General features: G+C 49.0%; 1 protein-coding gene across 1 annotated transcript; it reads left to right on the forward strand.

Annotated features, from left to right (window-relative positions):
• The first annotated feature begins 5,244 nt into the window (after positions 1-5,244).
• Positions 5,245-9,868, forward strand: LOC123086075 (pre-mRNA-processing factor 17). Its single transcript, XM_044507784.1, has 2 exons — positions 5,245-7,064; positions 9,389-9,868. Exons 1-2 carry the CDS (start codon positions 5,359-5,361, stop codon positions 9,393-9,395), a joined length of 1,713 nt encoding a protein of 570 aa, XP_044363719.1. The 5' UTR covers positions 5,245-5,358; the 3' UTR covers positions 9,396-9,868.
• The last annotated feature ends 3,535 nt before the right edge of the window (positions 9,869-13,403 follow it).

A 13,403-nucleotide genomic window follows, 5' to 3' on the forward strand; every position in this document is an offset into this window, starting at 1 on the left:
GGAAGCCGTGGAGCGCAGCCTCGAGCTCCAGTGACTGGAGACAAGGGAGCGTCAAGTCGCTCAAGCAGAGGATGCCATCGGGGCCCGCGAGGCCGAAGTCGAGGAAGAGATCAATCGCCTGGTGGCCGAGGTTCGTGCAGATTTGGAGGGCAGGTACAACTTGAGGCTACAGCTCGCCGGGCTGGAGGGTGCGGGCAGGGCCGCCGCCATCAGACCCAGGTTAGACGAGGCCGAGAGGCGTGCGGAGGCCACAACTGCTGCCTTGGTTACGGCGCAGACGGACCTGGCCTTCGCCTGCGCCGAGCTGCTTTCCCTTCGGAGACGAGTTGACGACACCGAGGTTGTCGCTCGGCAAAACAGGGAGGAAGTGCTCCAGCGCCGGACGCTGGAGCGCGAGCATGCCCCTATGCTTCAAGACCTTTGGAACTAGGCCAACACTGCCCTGGGTTACATCTGCGACGAAGACGCCCCGACCCCTCACTCGAATGACTACACCAGCCACCTGATCTTCTTCACCGAGGTGGTGACGCGCCTAGAGGCCCAATCTGCCAGAGCTCGACAGCTTGTGGAGGAGAGGGGCCGTGGCCTGCTTCAGCGCGCCTTCTCCCGCGTCTTCAGCCATCTTCTGAATGCCTACCCCAACTTCGACTTCGACGCTGCCATTGCCCCCGTACCCACAGCCGTCCGGGGCGACCTGGCGCGTTGGGTAGAGGACCATGTCGACGTGTTGGTCAGGGCCTTCACCTCGGAGGATGATGCGGTAGTGGTCGTCGCGGATGAAGGTGACGTGGCCGATGACGGTGATGGGGGCGTCGCCGACAATGGCGACGATACCGATGAAGATGACGACGACGCGAGTGATGCGTCCACGGGTGATGTAGCGAGTGATATCTCCGCCTGATCCCATGTTCTCCTGTTGTTTCATTCTGCACGCAAAACTCGGGTGTGTCCCTTGGAAGACTTATAAGAGCATTTTGAGAGGGGGAGCCCCTCGTGTAAGCAAACTGCAGTTTTTACTTTCCTATGTGATGTGGGTATATGTCCTCGTGAGCTCGTGAAGCTGGGGGTGAGCTCCCCGTCGTGGTTTACCTTAGTCAGCGCCAACTTAGGGCTGGGTCGCGAGGCGACGAGTTCCTGAGGATCCCGCGGAGCTTATTGCCCCGCTTGAGGGGGACCCCTTAAGAGGTGAGCACCAGGCGTAGTTCTAGCGCGTGCCTGAAGAGCGTGTGCTCTGCGCGGTCCGGCTAGCGAGGAGCTTTGCAAGGAAAAGGCGATGGACAAGAGTCCCAAACCAAACAAGATCAAGAAGGCAAGAAACGGCTCAAACGAGAAAAACGCACCCCCTGCGCACATTGATAAAAATTCAGCTTCAACTTAAGTCCAGATCCAAAAAGCAAAGCCACAGAAGGAGAGATCCAAAGCAAAAGGCCGCATCCGGCACCTAGTATAGTCTTCGGGTCTTCAAGTCTTCTCACCAGCGCGGAGCTAAGTGCCGCCACTAGGCGTGGGAGGGAGCCCCAGGGCCTGAGGCCGACGCTCCTGAGACTCCGGGGCGTGTACAACCCCAACTCATTATTACGTGAGAGTGTCATGGGCGGCGAGCTTCACAGGCACCGGGCCTTGCTTCATATCGCCAGACGAGGGCCCCACCTTGCGCCACCCTCGACCTCTTTTGCGCCGACCGGTCACCAGGACGACACAAAAGAGGGAAAGAGGACGCCAGCGGTTCCCTCGGTGACCACGGGTCCTCTGCCGGGTGAAGGGTTGTGGAGGCCACCCCGGCAGAGGGCCTACCTCCGGGTGTCCCCTGGTTTCGCGTGCCTTGGGGAGGGGCCTTGCTCCTAGCTCCCTTCCGGCGGCCCCGAACGTGTCTCCCTTGTTGGAACGGGTGCCGCCATGCCAGGGTCGTCGATCGACGCTGCCACCTGATTCATCTGCAGCCCATGGTTAGCATAAGCCTGCTTTTGAGAGATTAGCGGTACCCTGTAGTTGCCGTTGTCGGTGCGATCGTTGTGGTTCTCCGTTGGTTCTTGGAAGGCCTCGACTCCTAGCGCCCCCTCTCCTCAATCTTCTCCAATGAACGAGCCAGGGTCGTCCTTTGGTGCGTACCCTTGGTCCATCATGCGGGGCACGTAGGCTTCCGGGGCCATCACCCCGAACACCTCGCCGTGGTGCCCCACGCTCCATGTTGCTCGACCCATGGTGGCGCCCTGGGCATGACTGTATGGCATCTTGCTGTGACCGTGGGGGGCGACGCTTGCGCCCGTGCCGCTGCGGGCGGCATGGGGGAGTCGGAGCCCCCTATGCCGCCGCCCGTGCTGATGTTGATGAAGCCCTCGGGCGTAGTTGATGGTGCGCGGATGTGGTGAGGTTCGCCGCGCGGCCCGACAGTGGCCTAAGAAGGAAGTTGATAGCAGAAGGGCGGTGCTCCCGACGCCGCTGCATCCAGCAGCTCGGCAACACGCTCCAGCAGTGTGTCCCGACCGCTTTCCATCAGCCTGCACCGCAGCAGCTCCCTTGCCACGGTGAGCGCTGCCCGCATGTTTGCTTGCTCCCGTCGTGAGTACGGTGCCGTTGTTGCGGCATGGCTCGTTGCTCTTGCGGCAGCCTGTACCTGCCGTGGGGTGAGGGTGGATGACGCTTGGCCGTGCTGCCCGCGTCCGTCGGAGTTTGGCGGCACCCGTGCCGCCTAGAGTGCGTGGTCGTGACCTTCGTGGGTAGGTGTTGCTGCCCGGGCTGGCCAGGCTGCCCAGCGGTCGGAGCCGGCCCTTGAGTCGCCGGACATCGTGGCTGAGGAGCATCGACGAGCTGGCCGGTGGAGGAGGAGCTCCGGCGCACCCCTACTTGGCGCGCCAAATGTCGGATGTGGGGTTCCGGCAAACCCTTAAGGTTCGAACACTGGGGTGCGCGCGAAGTCTTTCCTTCCCACCAATCGACGCCCTAGTTCACTAAGATCTCGCGGACGAACTCGATGAACTCGCACACAGAAAGACACAAGATTTATACTGGTTCGGGCCACCATTGTGGTGTAATACCCTACTCCAGTGTGGTGGTGGTGGATTGCCTCTAGGGCTAATGATGAATAGTACAAGGGAAGAACAACCTCCTGAGGTTGAGGTGTTCTTGAGCTCGGTGAGCTTGTTTGTGTGTGGGTGGACTGAATGATCCGTCTCTCTCCCCGTCCTCTCTAAGGTGGTGGCTAATCCTATTTTATATAGGCCCTGGGCCTCTTCCCAAATATCGAGCGGGAAGGGAGCCAACAATGGCGGGCTAATTCGAAGGGGGATAGCTAGTACAAGCTATCCTGACAAAAGTGGTCTCCGCGTGCCAAAGGCTTTGGTGGTGACGCCGTCTTGGGCTCCACGATGACCTCCATCTTGCCGTCCTCCTGGTCTTGGTCTCGTTGCACCAATATAGCAACCTTTTCCTGATGCCTCGGTACTCTTCGCCTGTGCTTGCCTCCTTAGCACCAAAGAGGAAACAAGGACGCCGCGCGCGCTGGCGCCCGCCTGGTGCCGTGCGTCATGGCTCACGTCACAAGGGTCTCGTGAGGTTTGCCCCGCCTTGATATCTCTGCTCCTCGTGAGCCTGCCTAGCTAGGCTACTCCCGAGGAGGTCTTGCGTCGTCCGCCTCGCGAGGCTTGGACCCTCGTGAGGGTCTTGGACGCTTTGCTGGTGAAGATGGGCCGTACGGCCTGCAGGTTTAGCCACGCCGCGGGCCATAGGCAGGCAAGTCTGGGGACGCCCGTTCCCAGAATGCCGACAAATGCCCCACCTGGGCACTAAGTACTCGCATGGTTACAATGCTTGGGTATTTGTGTGCCATCTCAGCGTTAACATGTATCTCCTCCATGCCATACTCCTTAGTGTCACCTGCATTATTAGTGACAAGCATAGCATGCGTCTCTTCGTCCAGATCACTGGCAAAGGAGTACTCACCATCTTCCCGCATAATGAATGTGCGTTTATTTGGGCAGTCCTTCATCAAGTGCCCCCCACCTTTGCATATATGACACTTCATGTCCCTTGTGCCTCCAGACGAGGTGGTGGGTGCTAGAGATATTACTTTCGAAGCCGCATAGGATTGTGGAGCTGATCTTGAACTTGTTGGGAGTGCAACATTGTTTGGGATATCTGGTGTTGCCTCGGTAGTGGTTGGGACAGTAGGAGATGGTGTCCATGATGAGTGACGACCTAGAGAAAAGTTACCTCGTCCCTTGTTGTGTCGTCCCTGTACTTCCTTTTCGGCTTTACAAGCAAAATGAAATAAATGAGTAATAGAATTGTACTCCTTATAGTCCAATATATCATGAATATCACGATTCAAACCACCTAAAATATAGCCATCACATCATCTTCGGTTTCAACTGGGACCACGCCATTCCCCTGCCGTGGCCCTACGTTCACCCACCGAACCGTTGGCATCTGAACTGAGAGAGGGGTTAAGTGCCAGCCGTTCTGGCCTCTCATCACGCACGGGATGCAGAGATCAGCTGTTGATGAGCTCATCTCCTCGACGATCTCCGCTACGACCATGAATTCGCCGTCGACTCGTCGCATCGGGACACCTAGTTCACCGGCGAGCACGACCAACGACGCCGGCCGTTCTTCGGTGCTTCAGCGCATGAGCCGCCTCACGAGCTGGTCAAGGAGGAGGTAGAGGAGGAGGAGGGCGAGGCCTACAAGAAGGCCCTCGAGGACTCCCAGCTCGACGAGCTCGCCATGTGGCCTGGCATCCCACTGGTGTTGGCCGAATCTGCCGGAATACAGGTCGCCATGCTTGAGCCGGAGCAGGTGCCATGGCCACTGATGTCACTGGTGGGGCACTCGTGGTCGTGGAAGTCCACGGTCCCGTGCACACCCAGTGTGGAGCTGGAGCAACCGGAGCATCAAGAGGTGCCCATTGCGTAACTGCACGAGCACGAGCCGACGACAGTTCCGTGGCCGTTTTCATGGCCGGCTCCACTCTTCGTCGACCTTACCTAGATCTAGGTTTTACTTATTTTTATTTTAAATTAATATACGAACGGACTTTTCGCGGAATGTATATATTTGTAATCCATAAATTGGTCAAAATTTGAAATGCATCCCAACACGTTAGTCATTTTTTTTTTCTTTTTATGGGGAAACATTTGGTCGCATCTATAGGCCCACGGACAAGTCAGACTTTGGTGTCCGCCTGACGGGCCGGGTCAGCCCGTTGGAGTAGCACAATTAAAGTCTGCAAGCGGTCCGTCTTTCTTTTTTCAAACAAAAGATACAAATCTCCTCTCGTCCTCTCCTCCTGAGTAGCGGCCTCGTAGACAAATCTTCCCTGTCCCGACGAAACCCTAACCCTAGATCGCCAGCCCGCCCGCCATGGATCTCCTCCAGTCCTCGTACGCGCCTGGTGACGCATCCTCGCCGGAGGACGAGTCGCTCTCCTCCCCGGACACCTCCCCACTCCGCCTCCCCTCCAAGTCCGCCGCCCCCGCCGTCGATGAGACAGCGCTCGCGCTATCCGCCGCCGCCACTTCCACCTCCCGTCCTATCGACCCCTCCCTCCACCTCATCCCCTTCAACCCCACCGCCGACCAGCTCTGGGCGCCCGTCCTCGGTCCTCAGCACCCCCACGCGCCTATCTCATCCGCATCTGGTCACCGTAACCACAAGCTCGGTCATGTCGAAGACGCAGCGCTCCTCCCCTTCCTCTTCGACGAGCAGTATAACACTTTCCATCGCTTCGGCTACGCATCTGACCCCTCCGGCCTCCACATCATCGGCGACGCGCAGCCACAGGCGCCCGACCTCGACACCGTCTACAACCTCCCTCCTTCTGAGCACAAGCGCCGCCGCATCCAATCCAGGGAGGAAAACCACGAGCCCCTCCCCCCAGAGGCCCAAAACCCTGCATCCGACGAGTGGGTCGTGCACAACAAAAAGAGTCCCTGGGCTGGCAATCGGGAGGGCCCGCCTGTGGAGCTCACGGACGAGCAGAGACAGTACGCCGAGGCACATGCGGCCAAGAAGGCTGAGAAGGAGGCACGAGGTGAAGGGAAGGAGAAAACAGAGGTGGTGGTCAAGAGCACCTTCCATGGGAAGGAGGAGAAGGACTACCAGGGACGATCGTGGATCACTCCACCCAAGGATGCCAAGGCGACCAACGAGCGCTGTTATATTCCCAAGAGGTGTGTACACGAGTGGGTTGGACACACCAAGGGGGTCTCAGCGATCAGATTTTCTCCCAAGTATGGCCATCTATTGCTGTCTGCAAGTATGGATTGTAAGATTAAAATCTGGGACGTGCTTGAGTCGAAGACATGTATGCGGACGTACATGGGGCACTCCAAGGCGGTACGGGATATATCGTTCTCTAATGACGGTAGTAAGTTCTTGAGTGCTGGCTATGACCGGAATATTCAGTATTGGGATACTGAAACTGGGCAGGTGATCTCGACCTTCTCTACTGGTAAGGTACCTTATGTCGTGAAGCTCAATCCTGATGAAGATAAGCAGCATATTCTCCTTGCTGGGATGAGTGACAAGAAGATCGTGCAGTGGGATATGAAGTCAGGGCAGATCACACAGGAATATGATCAGCACTTGGGGGCGGTGAACACTATTACCTTTGTAGATAATAATAGGAGGTTTGTGACATCTAGCGATGACAAGTCTCTTCGTGTGTGGGAGTTTGGCATCCCTGTAGTTATTAAGTATATCAGTGAGCCGCACATGCACTCCATGCCGTCTATTGCAGTACACCCAAACTCTAACTGGCTGGCAGCACAGAGCTTGGACAATCAGATACTGATATACAGCACGAAGGAAAGGTTTCAACTTAATAAGAAGAAAAGGTTTGCAGGCCACATTGTGGCAGGTTATGCTTGTCAGGTGAGCTTCTCTCCTGATGGGAGGTTTGTGATGTCAGGAGACGGTGAAGGTAGTTGCTGGTTCTGGGACTGGAAAAGCTGCAGGAGATTCAAGACATTGAAGTGCCACAATGGAGTTTGCATTGGATGTGAGTGGCATCCGTTGGAGACTAGCAAGGTTGCAACGTGTGGATGGGATGGTGTCATAAAATACTGGTAAGTTGACAAGATAAACATATGAAAACACCTTATATTTTATTCTGCAGTTTTTAACCGATTTGTACTAGTGCACCATTGCTGTTTAAATTGTTTCAGTAAGTAGTTATTGAAATTCATGGGGCCCATGTTGGATTTAGATTGTGCAGTATGTCTTTTAGTATTATTGTAATAACACTTTTCCCTGCTGTGTTCTATTTTATTCATACTATTTTATTTAGCTGGAAGGGTAGTTTAGTTTGCAATTGCAGTAACGTCCATTACATTCAGAATATCAAGACCACACAAACTTGATTATGGTGTCCTTTAAAAAACTTATGGCTAGAACTCGTGTAATGTAGTAGTTTTGTGCATGTTTACTAAATTGTTATGTTTTAATGAACTAGACATCTCTACCTCTTTGCTCTAAATATTCTTTTGTTTATTTTGTTGCTGATTGTGTTGGCTCCTTGGTGCTCCCTTATCTACCATTTATTGATGCTTTTGCTGTTGACCTGTGTGAGGAAGTAATAGTATTGGTTTAGGAGTCCTTATTATTCTATGTTTACTTTCCTTGCTCCTCAAGTCTTTTGTAATATATATATGCCCCTTGGGCCTACAATAAAGATAAGTTGCTTTCCTAACAACCTGATGCTGTTATGATGATTGGTTCTACCCTGACCACTGCTCTTTTTTTCTTGATAAAATGCAAGGCTTTGTTGCAGTTAATGTTATTCCTCCTAAAAACTCAGCTACCAGTGCTGCGTGAAGTCGGGTCTATTCATTTTACCCACTTATCTGATCCATCTTCTACATGCCGCTGAAAATTAAACACGTCCTGGATGATATATTCCTACCCCATTCAAAAGAACTCGCAAATTAAAAATTCAGCTTATGCTGATTGGTTGGGTGCAGAACTGGATAAATGAGAATTGTGCCTTTACTTCTACTCCCTCCGTCCCAAAATTCTTGTCTTAGTTTTGTCTAGATACGGATGTATCTAATACTAAAACGTGACTTGATACATCCGTATTTAGACAAATCTAAGACAAAATTTTGGGACGGAGGGAGTAGTTGCTTAGGGCATCTCCAACGCTGTCCATCAAAACAGACACCCAAAATGTCTGTGGACAGTCTGGATGTGTCTGCGGATAATAGATAGTGTGGGGGGGGGGGGGGGGGAGCCATCTAAACCTATACGTCAAATGCCCGCACCTGGTTTTTTATCCTATACCCGAAACACTTGAAATAAGTAAGATAAATATCATCTTTCATCCATAATCATGTTCTATTAATATTTCAATGCAACAATAATTCAAATATAAATTTTATGACCCAAACATGAAGTTTTTAAAAAGTTCAAATTTGAATTCAACTTAGTCGGACATATTTTTTAGTCCATCACTCGTATCGCCCACAAATGCCGAATCACATCATTCTGGAGTTGCTTGATGACGAATCTGTTGATGCATTTGGATAAGTTCGTCGAACGTCGTCAGGTTTTGCTCGGAAGATCAATAGGATCACCCATTTGCTCAAATTCAAGATCATGGCGTATTGCGTCACCCTCATCCTCCACAATCTTGTTGTGCATGATCACACGAGCTGTCATCACCTCCCACGATGTCTCTTTGCAGTTCGTCGAACAACTGCAAAACAGGCTTGGAGCACCCCAAATGCCCTCTGGACATCCTTTATAGCTCCTTTGTCTTTGGGCAAAGTGAGATCTTTTCTCACCCCTTGTCTCAAAGATGGTCTTGATGAAGGTCGCCCACAAAGGATCGATAACATCACAAAGATAATATCCCATGTTGTACTAATGCCCTTATATTTTAGTCTGTGTTACTTTTATATGTTGATAGGTGTTCCTTTGGTTTGCTGCGGATCGATTCTCATGTCAACCTGCGGATTCGTTAATGTATTTGTTTTCCTGTAAAATCGTTCATACGTAGAATCTTACCCTGACAATTTGATGATTGTGAAGTTTATTACATTTGCAAGAATAATTTTTGATGGAACTTTTTTGTTCTTAAGTTGATAAACAAAATGCATGAAGGATCTCTTGTAGGAGCTGTACTTTATCTGGCGATTGCCTGAATATCTATATGCATATTTTCTACTTAATACTCCCTCTGTCCCAAAATTCTTGTCTTAGATTTGTCTAAATACGGATGTATCAAGTCATGTTTTAGTATTAGATACATCTGTAACTAACTAATCTAAGACAAGAATTTTGGGACGGAGGGAGTACCTTATTTATGTTTCTCTCTCTCTAGTAACAGTGTTATTTCCTTGCAATTTTCTCTACTTGTGGTGTGGCATTAACTCTTTTGTACAACTTGCAGGGATTAAAGATTTGGCAATTTAGACAGAAACGTTGCTCGAGATGCTGCAAGCCCACATGCCAATTGAATTCACAAGGATTCAACTTTCAGTTGAGACTGTAAGCCCACATGGCTGGCTGGAAATTTTCAATGTCACTAGTGAAAACATGAGAGAACAGAAAACAGGCCCATATTTCCAACTACCGTCTACTAGTTCATAGTAATGTACTGTGTACCATAGATATGCACCATTCAGGTTTTTCAACTTTTACTTTACCTAAACTTCTAGGACTTTGGTTTCAGTTTTTCTTCGTTTTGCTGGTGCAACTTCTGTACTACCCGAGTGACAAAATCTGCACTGATTTCTGGGAAATGTTCCCAGCGAAATCCCCTCCGTGCTCCAATCAGTCTGTAACAAAATAATAATATCTGATCCTCCGTGCTCCAAATTACTTGTTTTAGATCAGTCTAGATACGGAACTAGTTCTGGTGTTTGATTCATAGCATTGCCATTGGGATCCTTCGGAATTTTTTCCATTTGCATGAATTTTTGATCTTGTTAGAATTTCTTTGTTTTACATGTGACAAACAAACCAAAAGCCGCTCCTGCGATATGCTTCTGCAGTGTGAGTTTTGCATAAAAAAATCCAAACATTCCTGAAATGGCGGTTTGGTTCACATCCGGCAATGCTATCGGCATGATGCCCTCGTATCACACGTCTGAATGGACCGGCAACAGCCCAATCCAAAACCGACGGGTGGCCGGCCTGACCCTACAGGGCATCTGTAAGGTCCCAAAGTTTCCCGCTAATTAAAAAATGATTTATTTAAGTAAATAATTAATTTGAATATTTCATTTTGCCATTTTGTTAAATAGTGAATAAGTTAACCTTCTCATTTGCATTGTTCTGGAGCAAGACACGACCACGTTGTGATATTTGGGAAGTACCAAAATTATGTCACTTTGTTTGCACAATCCTGGCTATCACTGTAATGCAAACCCCTCCGTTTATTAGATGAATGGTGATATTTCTAAGTATATGTTAGACGATCTTCAATATAGTTTTTTAAATACAGTACATACACAAGCGCTCATATATACACGCACACACTCATCTCTATGAATATACACATGCACACCCTACCTCTATGAACACCTTTGAGAGACTGAGCCGTCATATCATCTTGAGATTTTACAAAGTCATCATAGGCGCCCTGTGGTTGACGGGACGTCTCCTCCCACTGAACACGCATCGACGGAATTCTTGAAATAAATTCAGAATAAATACGAGCACCAAGACTTAAACCAGAGTGGGCTGGGGATACCACTATCAACCTAAACATCCAACCACAAGTTGGTTCGCGATCTTCCATATAGTTTAGATGATTTGTGTGGTCTCAATTTTTTTAGTGAGGCTATGTTCCGAATTTCATCTGAAACGATCCGTTTGCTACCCGAACCTTTAAATAATAAACGTTTGGAAATGAAACTTGTGGTTGGGCCAAACCTACCTAATGCACAACCTAAAACTCACCTAAAGATTTAGCCTACTAATGTAAACCCTAGCCTTCCTCTGTTGTGTGACGTCCGATCAAAATTGGATGGCCCAAAATAGCTCCCAAACCCCTCTCTTTTGCCCAGTCTATAAAAGGAAAGGCTCCCCTACCTAAAATTTAGCATTCCCTTGATTTCCGTGCGCAACCAACCAACCATCCACCACCTCTTCCGTGATCCCTCCTCAGCCATCCATCCATCCCGACTGTCCATGCCAGATTGGACGACCACCATGTTAAGCCATGGAAACACACTAATCGTGTTTGATGATTTTCTTGCTTGTGGTTTGTACTTTATTTGTTGTGTTTCTGATGTATTTGGCATTATTGCTAGCCTGCCACAACTTGGTGAAGCACACAGTCTTCCTTGCTGGTTTCAGATGAGGTTAGTAATTTGTGTTTCCCAATAAGTCACCTTTTCTTGGTATACATTGTTATCGAGGCTGAACTTTGTTTCCATCAAAGTATAACAATGGTGAGTTTTTTTTGCAAGTTGATTTCCTTAACACTAAAGGAGGATATGAACTAGAGTTGCAAAGAAGGACACTAAGGACACAATTTCACATTTGCATGCATTGTGCCATTTACATTGCATCCTCCATTATTTTGTATTGACATCTCTGTTTATCCTTTGTTAGCGTTTTAACTCCAATTATCTCAGCATTCCTGGTATGTTGTCAATTGGTTCTTGTTAATCTCCATAGTGATGACTTTGGATCCACATTTTTTGCTTCGTTAGTTCAAGCAAAATCTAATACTTCATATAGATATTACTCCACTTGACCATTCCATAACATGCAACAACATTGAAATTATACACGTCCTGTGCGAGACATTTATGTTTATTTTAATGGTTCTTTCCCTCTTTTCAGGAAACACACTAAATCAGTTATCAAGATTCAGATGCAATATCGTTACTGTTTAGGCTTTGGTTTCCTTGCACAAGTTTTTGCTAGCATAGATTATGACATGCTCCAAGCTACGATCTAAGAAATATTCAGAGTTGGGACTCAATTTCACATCGATTAGGTCACTTCCAGAGGAAGATTTCTAGATCTGGGACTACAAAAGCCAGGGTTCTTCGCTAGCAGGAACACGACGCCCTTGGGGACAAACCCCTTACACAAGAGACGGATCCACTGATCCCAAAGCGGGGCTTTAATAGCGAAATAAAGTAGCTAAAGCAAGTAAAGTCAAATAAAGTAAAGTGTTTCTTTGTCTGAAAGTAACAATGATTGCGGAGCTTGCAATGACTATTGGATGGAAGATTTGCGGCCCTGGGGAGCTACCAGTTGTGAATCGGTATGAAGACACGACAACCACTTGATGTAGATCGGGCATCCTTGGTTGCATCTGGCAGTGACAATAGAGGAGCTACAAGATAAGTGTTCATTTCTTTTAGTTCCGTCGGTGTAGGGCCTGATAATTCCCCCTCCTTGACATCAGACCTGTCCTAAGGGCTGGAATTGGGGGAAAATGCATTGAATGAACCCTGATTCTTCCCATGTTGCATGCTCCACTGGCAGGTTGGCCCACTTGATGAGCCATTGGACTACAGGAACGCTGATGTTACCCTGGGCTCGTGGAATCAGTTTTCTTTGCAACAAAGCTTACAGCTGTACCAGAATGTGACCGATATCATCCAGCAGGGGTAGATGGGGGTTAGAAATGGCCCAGGGCCCCATGTGTTCTTCAATTGACTGATGTGGAATGTGGGTTCATGAGGAAGCAATACTTTGTAGGATACATGCCCTACTCTTTGTAAGACCCTGAAGGGTCCATAATACTTGAAATGCAGCTTGAGATGTCTATGAATACTGAGTGAAGTGTGTCTATATGGTTGTAATTTAATGTAAACCATATCTCCCACACTTAGCTGTCTACCAATCCTCTTTTTATCAGCAAAGTGCTTCATCCACTCCCGTGCCTTGAGCAGATTGTCTTTGATTTATTTTGCTGTTGCAATAATGCTATCTTATTCCTCTAGAGTGTTGATGCGGAGCATCCTACGATCATCCCCATTGACCAACCTCCGTCTCCCCAAGTGCCAAGTGGACCAATGACACAAGCATGTGCAAGAGCTCTCAAGACCGAGGTGACACCTCTTCTTAGTGACATTCCATATGACTCATGTGAGATATGGCTACTACCTCAATCCAGAATTCTATGTGTGCTTAGGTACCAAGAAGACTATTGTAGGGTGGAGCCCTAAGTGGAGATCTTTTCACACTTGGAGGGGAAAAGGGGATGAACACAAGAACAGAAAAAGAAAATTCACTCAAACAAAACCCAATCAAACATCCACTATGTTGAGTATCGTGACTATTAGGAAGTATAGGATTTATTCCTACCTTGTCTTGTACTCCAAAAAGATCATGTACTCACTATATATACGCCCACGAGGCTCAAGCAATACACAACAAATATTCTGCCAATCTCTCTCGCTCTCTCTTTCTCCCTCTCTCTCTCTCTCTCTCTCTCT

Source organism: Triticum aestivum, chromosome 4A, assembly GCF_018294505.1.
Source record: "Triticum aestivum cultivar Chinese Spring chromosome 4A, IWGSC CS RefSeq v2.1, whole genome shotgun sequence".
NCBI classification, from domain to species: domain Eukaryota; kingdom Viridiplantae; phylum Streptophyta; class Magnoliopsida; order Poales; family Poaceae; genus Triticum; species Triticum aestivum.